Consider the following 9,289-nt stretch of genomic DNA (forward strand, 5'->3'; position numbering starts at 1 on the left):
CGCCACACGCTTCTTTTCTCTTGTGTTCGAGCCGCACTTTGATGACAGAGCAAGAGATGCTGTGAAAATCTAAAGTGAAATGAGCTCTCACTGTCTGCAGAGTGAGTCCTGAGGGGGAAGAAAAGATGAGACTGATCTAAATATTAAGAATAAAAGTCACCTGAAAGTGAATATTTCTATTTTAAGTCCGAGTTTAGAACATGACCTGAGGTGCACTCCTGCCCCTTGTGGCCAACGTAAGCATTACAACAACACTATCTGCTCATGACATCAATCTGCACATCCTCTCTCCTCTGCTGACCCCTCCACCTTGAGGGGAGATCTCCCACGTCCTTTGGCCTCCTTCAAACCTCTCCCTGCACACTTCCACTCCGCTTGCATGCTCCTGTGAGAACTCCACTCCACTGAGTGCCGTCAAAAACCTCTTCCACCAACGCTTACTGCTCTGTAAGTTTAAGTCTCGTGTTGCACCCACAGGAACAGAATCTGCTTCTATCAGGATCAAACTAACAACAAGGTGTTTTATACTTACAGGGACTGAAAAAGAAGCATATTATAAACATTAGATTTTATATTTAAAAAAAATGTCTACGAAGAAAAAAAGCCACCAATTAAAGGTGGAGTAGGAGATCCTGAGAAAGCCGCAGCAGTTAGCTTGATTTTGAAAGCACACAGCCGAACAGAGCCCTCCCCCTCCATTCAGAGCAGCCTGTAGGGAGAGGGGAGGGACACGCCTCCTAACACATGAACGCGCTGTGGCAGACTCCAGCTGGAGGATGACGTCAAGATAGCTAGCTGTGGAGCGGCGAAAGATTGACTTTATTTTCATCGGAGGAAAAACACGTCTATCTCCCATGTAAGTAAACCGCTTATATTACCACATTAAAAATTATGTAATTAGTTAGAATGCACAGCATAGCCTGCATGTTAGCTTTATGTGTGTTTGTTTTGTATCATCTGAAATACAGCTAGAGCAAGTTGTTGCTGCCGGGCTAATAACTCCGGCTAGCCATGTTTATTTTGATTTAGCATGTCATGATGTTTAGTTACTAGACGGCTACAGTGCCTATATATTTATTAGCGTTCACCATTGTTGACAGTCTTCATTTTCGTGTTGGAACTACAACATATTGACTGTTTTTTGTGCTTGTTAGAGCTCTCATGATGACTTCTGATTACGATCCTGAGCCAAGCACCTCAGGTCGGAGAGGACGAGACCGGGGTCGAGTGCAAGGCAGAGCCATACGAGCGAGAGGGAGAGCAACGACCGGGGACGAGCTCCAGATCCTGGGGACAGCAACAGAAAGTTCCGCCATGCTGCACTGACAGGTTGTTGTCTGGCAGCATGGAGCACTTGGTGCAGGTCATAGAGGAGTAATACCTTGTTGCTGTATCTGGAAAATCCGTGACCCTTCCACATGGACAGTATAAAGGTTTCAGTGGAGAGTGAATGAAACTATGACATGATTACATACAATTATTGTATGGTGACCCTTTAGTTCCCTTGTATATATTTTATCTTCATGTAAAAAAATACTTGAGTGTGCTGTGTATACATTTGTTAAATAAATCTTTAAATGTACACTGGCCTTCTCTCTTCAAATCACAAAATAATTTAAATCCATATCAAGTAACATACAACATTATAAACAAATAATTGCAATATCAAAGAGTTGTTTTACATTTACTTTTATTAGAAAATGTATTTATTACAGAAATAAAAATAATGGCTGTTGAAGGTAAACATGTTGGCGTGGATCATCCGGCCTCCTTGTTCTCTTCTTTGGCATCCCCCCAGTTGCGGTCAGCTTTCTGTGCAGGATTGTGCTCTGGAGGTCTGTGATGTACTTGTAGTCCTTATCCACCTTCATTGTGTACAGGCTCCACTTTTTTGACTTCTTGTTAAATATTGTGCAATACCTGACATAGAAGAAAGAATCAGAAGTTTAGTCAAAGGTTATCATTATCTTACAGCACTGTGCATTTGATTTCGATCATAATAACCCTTTCTTCAGCCCCGTATGTAAACAGTTATTTCTTCTAGCCATGCAAGGAGTTGACACCACTATCACTAGTGTGTGCTTAGTGCCTACTGCAGTGTGTATTGTGCACATATGGTACATATACTGTATTTCTTATTGATATCTTGAATACTATCTAATATTTTCAGAGTAAGTGATGTCAAAATGTGCTCTCTCCCTCTTTGGAGAGGAAGACTGTGCCCACAGATTATTAATACAATTATTCTGTGTATTTGATTCCTCGTTGAACACTTTTATTCATGCTTTCCTTCACCAAACCAAGCTTTTAGAGAAGCAGCTAACATTCACAGGATTTTTTATCAGCCAAAATTTTTGTCTCTCATCTCTTTAGTCTGTATGGTGTGGTCTCAGATTGCGATTTAGCATGCAGATCACGTGAAGTGAAAGAGAATGGTTTGGATTTTATTTTGTGCGGACATTAAAAAAAACCTTCTGCGTACGTAAATCAAAAATAGCTCATAATAAAAAAGAGAGCAGTATTTATACCTCCACGCAAGCAGTGGTCAAAGCAACGTTCATGTTCATGGAGTTCTTATCGGGCCTGAAACTCACCGGTCAGAGGGGGACTCCGAACACATGAAACAGCTGGGGTGGAGGCCTCTGCGTCCCGTGTTTTAACGGTGTGGACGTCGATGTTTCCTTCTCGTAGCTATGAAAACACAGACAAGACGGCATTTAGACTTAGTACAACACCCCATTCATGCTGATAAAGAGCAACCGAAGAGCTACCAGCTAACAGACTGTATACAGGTCTCTATAAAGAGCTAGCAGCTAACGGACTGTGTACAGGTCTCTATAAACAGAGCTACAAGCTAACAGACTGTATACTGGTCTCTATAAAGAGCTGCAAGCTAACAGACTGTGTACAGGTCTCTATAAACAGAGCTACCAGCTAACAGGCTGTATACTGGTCTCTATAAACAGAACTACAAGCTAACAGACTGTGTACAGGTCTCTATAAACAGAGCTACAAGCCGTTAGCCGGCCGCTAGCATTAGCCGAAGTTATCGCTAGCTGTCTCATAGATGAACTAAACCATGAACACAAAGACAAATGAAATGACATGATTACCTGTCCAGTAGAAAATCAGCAACCATGGCGTCGCTTTAGAGACCCTTCAAATCCTTCAGCCGTCGCAGAAATGCATCCCGAATATTGACTCGTGTTTGTATCTTCATCCAGTGTTTTTAAGTCGTCTCCTTTTCCATCACAGTCTTCCTCTTCTTGCTCTGTTTAGCGGCAGAACTTGAGGGCAGAAGTTGAGCTAAAACGTTGGTTACTCTCTCTCTGACATGTTTATCAGATGTTCTGCGTTAGTGAACAGCCTGTTGATGACGATCTCAGTCAAGTCACGCGCACTCCTGTAAACAGGAGGTGTGTCTTTCGGCAGGTCACAGGTCATCCGGCCGGTCAGCCAATCATTGCGCTCGGTGGCGAATGAATGATTGGACGAACTTATTGCAGTCTAGCTGCTGACACAGACAACTGAGATTTCTCATCTCAGTGTTAGATCACTTTGTGTATTACTCCCTATCGATGTATACATCGCTTTTTGCTCGTGATTGAGAAAAATGCATCAAAATAACATGTCCTACTCCACCTTTAAGATTTGTCTCATATTATGGAGTGATTTTTGAGTCTGTTAAATTGTTATTTATATAAACAATTCATTATTTGCGGGAATTGTAATCATGGTTAAATAAATTAAACAGTGTCAGGGGGGTAAGATGAGTTTTATCCAAAGCTTGCAGCCTCATCTGATCCCTCCACCTCGATGAAAGGTGTTTAATTAATCTGTGAGCACGACTTCAAATGGAGTCACTCTGTAGTGGAAGTGAGACGGGAGGCGTTCGAGAAAGCCCCCATGGAGGGAGTCTTTTCAGCAAAGACGTTCTGCGGTGGACTGTGAGGAGGAGCAAAGGAAGGACTCGTATTCAGAGAACAAAATTCAAAAAGACAGGAACCCTTCGTTGCAAAAATACTTGTTGGATATACAGACAAACAAAGCAAATGTTTTCAATCCAACCTTGACTTCCCTTAGTGCATACTCCTCTAGTGCAGCTGGCTTCAAAATACATCACCAAAACCATATATCAGTCCTTTAAAAACTTTACACAAATTAAAGCTCTTCTTCACACTCAAAAGAAAATAAATATCTTAGAAACTAAAGAGTCCAAAAATCTGTCAGTGTGCACAGGACAGCTGGACTTCTCTGGTGACTCTCATCTCTTTCTGTCGTCTGTTTCTTCGTTGGTGAGGAATTCAACGTGTGTCCGTATGCACCAGATCTGCAGAGAAGGGAGTCAGACGTTAGGCTCCACATGACTTATTACAAGATGATGCTTAGGATTATTATTTCAGGTACTCATGCAAACAGAGGCAATCGATTTATACGCAGAAGCCACCACTCTAATCCTATTGTGGGCCCTACCTCCGCTAAAAGAGCCAGCAAGCGTCCTGCAGCCAGCAGCACGGTCACCAGATTCTGGATCCAGGGCGGCAGGTACATCCAGCGGGAGAGTAAACCGGTCTGAGAGCCGTACAACCAGAGAGGGAGGCAGTGCAGCCCGCTCACCACCCACAGGCCCAGAGGAGTCCGAAACCCTGACGGCGACACACGAAAGTCAACTCATAGGACCGGGGATCAATTAATATCTGGGGCGAGGTGTTCAGAAGGAATCTAAAATCTGCAAATCAGGAGACTGAAGGATCAGGTTGTGTGGTTTGTGTGGAGTTTGATGCCCCCTGTGGACAAACTGTGAAGTCACATTTGGAGCATCAGCATCAGTCAGACTGATCCGATTCAGATATTCTTTCTAAAAAATCAGGACAAAGTGAGCTGGATTATCTGACCCTGGATCCAGATCTTATCCAGATCATTACCTTTGTCCATGATGGCTCGTATGATCGCAGGGCTGCGGCTGAAGCTGTCCTTCCAGTGATCTCCTCTGCTGCTGTGGTTACACACAAACACACACCACTCCACTGCAGACACCAGCCAGCCCCACTGTGACAAAACAAACAGGACAAGAGGTAAAGACACAGGTCAGACCACCTGAGGGACCCCACCTGGTGTTTTCAAACATGACTGAAAGGAGGTTAATGTGTGACCTCAAACAGCAGACTCCACAGCATCCCTCTGCCCACATTGTCCACTACTACGTCCAGCCAGGCCCCGAACCTGGAGGTCTGTCCCAGCTTCCTTGCCAGCCAGCCGTCCACACCTAAAGACACGAAACATTAACACCATATCAGAAACTGAAGCTGCGTGTCAAATCATTGTAGATTATAAAATCTGTGCTGTCTCTGCTGTGACAGGACAAACTGTCTTCAGTTAATCGGTCTAAAGGGTATCTTTATTGAACTTTGAACTTGTCCATTATAACTTTGATATCTACGGTGATAGCGTTCCAACTTTAATCTCGAAGTCTGACGTCAAACAAAGTAAACAACAGGGTTTGGCAGACAGCTTGGAAGCATAATGTTGAAAGTGAAAGGTATTTAACTCAAAGAGAAGTTGAACTAAAGCAGCATTACCAGGGGAAAACTACAACTTAAAGACATTTTTTTCAACTTCTACTGAAACATGCAAGCCCAAAAACATCTACTGGATATGTCTGATTTTTAAATTTTTTTATTGTATTTTATTATTTAATTTAACCTTTATTTACTAATTCAAAGGCATGATAATCCTAAAAAATTAAATACAAATATTTTAAAATAATATTTGAAATCCCAAGAATTGTCTGCTATGGTGCTGACTACTAAACATTAACACTGATTTATCAATAAAAGGAGACGTGTAGAAAGTCAATGTATTCAAATGTAGTTTGAATATTTCCAATATTTATAAATATAATAAGTGACAGCAGAATAACTAGATACCTTACCATCGAGAGCGACAGAGATGGAGTACAAAATGATGAAGAGAAATGGAGTTTCATGTGCAGCCCATGCAGAAAGTAAAAGACCGATCCTCATGTAACCTGAAAGACAAAACAGAAACAAAACTGAAGTCCAGTTGTGTTGAGTTTGGCGCCCCCTGTGGACAAAATTGTTAGATCTTATTTATTTAAAACAGAAATAAAAATAAAATGTCATCAAAGTGGCCACATTATCTTTTTCTAGGTCATACAGAGGCAGCAACATAAAGTTGGGTTGATTTCATATCGAACTAAAAATCCCTTACTGTAGCTTTAATGAAGAACATTATAGCAGTGTCCTTACATTACCTGCTGCCAAGGTGCGGTTCATTCAAAACTATGTAACAAGGTTTAAATAGTCAGAGTGAATATTCTTGGTTTGCTTATTTAAGAAATACTTTATTCTATTATTCTAATAAAGTGTCATACAGATAGGCTGTAACAATATCCAGGCTGTATGTACAGTGTGTGTACAGTAAATGACGCGTTTTCCGTGTTCAGAGTTGCTTTGCCATTATCACAAATATTACATGAAACAAATACATGTTATAATAATCAAACCAGGTGTTGCTCACCGATGATATTCGGCCAGTACAGCAGGATGTGTTGCTCCATGTGCGGTCACTGATCATAACCTCAGCTGAGCCCGGCTGAGCCTCATTGAGGAAGAGAGATGATGCAACCTGTCCCCTTCACAGCCCGACCTGTCTACCATCTAAAGCAGGCTCTCTGGACCTGTTGAGATGGATCCACATGTCTGTTCTTGTTCATGTCCTGCACACCGGTGTGTCTGTGTGTGGTGTGATGTGTGTATGTGTGTGGTGTGCGTGTGTGTATGTGTGTGGTGTGTGTTATCCACGGGCTAAGGAAGTGTGTCGCTTTAAATGTTGCGTGCTCCTTTGGCCGCTTTCACGTCTGAAACGTGACGTAGACGGATGACGAAGCCAAGTCAGAGCTTTCCCGCCAAACCCCGTTCTAGAATCTTCTAATTTAACAGCCGCCTCCCTCAACGTTAGAGAGGAGGACAGTTCACAACATTCAACATAAACGGCCTGATAACAAAGATGTTGAAGGTGTTGTAGCCAACAATTATATGCCGATGTCTTCAATACATCTTGGTTCAACCAAAGTTGCCTTTGTGTCAGGGAAATGATGCTGAATTACTCCTCTATGAGTCAGAAAAGATGAAACCTCTTTATTTTCAATGGGGTTCAGTTTGAAGCCTGTCCGATGCACCCTATGGTCCATGCTTTCGCCACTAGAGGTCGCTGTGTTGACTGAAAATGAACGGTTACCTTATTAATTGATTTATTTTATTTATTTATTGGCTGATTTATTTTCTAAAAATCGAACTGGTCAAATAAAAAGTTAGATAATAAAATACTAAATTACATTTGGAGATTAAAGGAAAGAAATGTGATAAAAAACTGAAATATGAGATGTTGATTATGAAATATTAAAATCAAAATAGTAAAAAGAATAAGTCATCTTTGAGATTAATGTTGAAAAATAATAAATAATACATTTTTATTTATCAATTTTGATTATCTTATTAACTAGCTAAGACATGTGTTTTATTTTCTTTAATTTTTGATTGACTTATTCTTATGTTTGACTTCTCCCCGTAATTATTAGAATCAGAATCAGAAATACTTTATTTATCCTGGGGGGAATGCAGTCATTACAGTATGCTATTATACACAGTATGTAAGAAAGTCAAAATATTAATAGAAAGCAGGAACAAAATAAGATATAAATACAAATACATTTAAAAAATAAGATACAAATAAGATATCATAAAATAGCATAATAATAAAGTATATGCAGAGGTGCAGAATAGTTAGAAATGGGCTATGTACAAGCTATTTTTTGCAGCTATGCTTTAAGTAATTTCTTATTTTATATCTTTATTTTACTGATATAAATTGATGTCCATTTCTTACAAATAAGACATTTTTCCAATGTAGAAAAAAGGCACAGGTGCAAATGCAAGACAGTGAGGCTTCCATCTGCTGACAGCAGGATGTAGCACCTGCCCACAGCGCCAAAACTCCTTCCAAATGGTTCAATGATATACTGTGCTGTAGTACAGGGCCAGCTCACCTGACCTGAGCCCCATAGAGAATGAGATATTTGTCAAGAGGAAGATGAAAAACACTCAATCCATAAACTGAAGGCCGCTGTCAAAGGAACCTGAGCTTCATTAAACCTCAGCAGCAGCTACAGGCTGATCGCCTTCATTCCTCTTCGATGTAGTAATTTGTGGTCAGGAAGCTTCACCCAAACATAGAGCGTCAATATTATATCTTAGGAAAAAACATCTAAAAATGTAAGATACCGGAGCTCTGATTCTCATGAGCTTCAAGCAAAAAAGGTTGAAATATCTTCATTTTCTTGTCATAATACAAGCCATGTCACGGCCTTAGATCCTCGGGTGGGGCACTAAGGTCATTCCAAGGTCGAGGCTCAAATCCAAAGGGGATCGCGACTTGGAACGACCTCCCTGAGGAGATAAGGCACTCCGAGTCAATGACACTTTTTAAATCTCTTCTTAAGACCCATTTTTACAGTCTTGCTTTTATGTGAATTTATCCATTTAACCGCTTTTTATTTTTATGTTTCATATTTATTTTGCTTTATTATTTATTTTTTCACTTATTATATGAATTTTCTTAATTCATCCTTTTTCTATTTGCTCCAATGTGATGTCTTCTTCTTCTTGAAACCTTTTTATTGTCCTTTAATGCTTTATTTACTTATCTATGTATTTTTAAAAACCTCTATAACACTGATTTATTGGTTCACTGTCTCACCACTTTATTCTGTTTAATGTACCTTTATTATATTTTAATCTTTTGCATTGTATTTTGTTTCTGCATTGTTAGAATTCCTACACTCCTACACTGAATCTTGTCATGCTTTTAAAACAAGATAAGATAAGATATATTTTATTTGATCCCCTATTGGGGGAAATTGTTTTGTTACAGCAGCTTACAACATGGGACAGGGGAATACAACAATGTACTTACATAGTTAAAAATATAACAAGAACAATAATAGAAATGATAAAGGTAAAATAGAACAGAATACAATTTAGAATAATAATAAAATAAAAGTAGAATATAATAAAATAGAATAAAATAAAAATAGCTTATAATATAATAAATAAAATGTGGCAGATATATACACACAATGTACACTTCTATCTGATGAATAGATAGTGATGTAAGTTATTGCACAGATAAAATTGCACCAGGTTATTAAAAAACATACACAGTATGAGGAACAGTGTGATTCAGATGTGAGATTGACAGAATAGTTTAT

The 9,289-nt window shown here is 39.7% G+C and overlaps 1 protein-coding gene across 1 annotated transcript; it reads right to left on the reverse strand.

Moving 5' to 3' along the window:
- Positions 1-4,007: 4,007 nt before the first annotated feature.
- On the reverse strand, positions 4,008-6,863 carry si:ch1073-145m9.1. The gene is made up of 6 exons (XM_034701119.1): positions 6,541-6,863; positions 5,933-6,028; positions 5,154-5,266; positions 4,926-5,049; positions 4,474-4,646; positions 4,008-4,330 (listed from the first exon to the last, which is right to left on the reverse strand). Exons 1-6 carry the CDS (start codon positions 6,578-6,580, stop codon positions 4,265-4,267), a joined length of 612 nt encoding a protein of 203 aa, XP_034557010.1. The 5' UTR covers positions 6,581-6,863; the 3' UTR covers positions 4,008-4,264.
- Positions 6,864-9,289: the final 2,426 nt, after the last annotated feature.

The sequence above is a fragment of the Notolabrus celidotus genome, chromosome 14 (genome assembly GCF_009762535.1).
Source record: "Notolabrus celidotus isolate fNotCel1 chromosome 14, fNotCel1.pri, whole genome shotgun sequence".
Lineage (NCBI taxonomy): Eukaryota > Metazoa > Chordata > Actinopteri > Labriformes > Labridae > Notolabrus > Notolabrus celidotus.

Excerpts from the sequence above, each read along its gene's own strand:
- si:ch1073-145m9.1 (XM_034701119.1), bottom strand. The coding sequence starts at position 6,580 with ATGGAGCAACACATCCTGCTGTACTGGCCGAATATCATCG. Across the intron at positions 5,050-5,153 it reads TGTGGAGTCTGCTGTTTGAG|TGGGGCTGGCTGGTGTCTGC; the intron begins GTCACACATTAA and ends GTTTTGTCACAG. Across the intron at positions 4,647-4,925 it reads ACGAGCCATCATGGACAAAG|GGTTTCGGACTCCTCTGGGC; the intron begins GTAATGATCTGG and ends TGTCGCCGTCAG.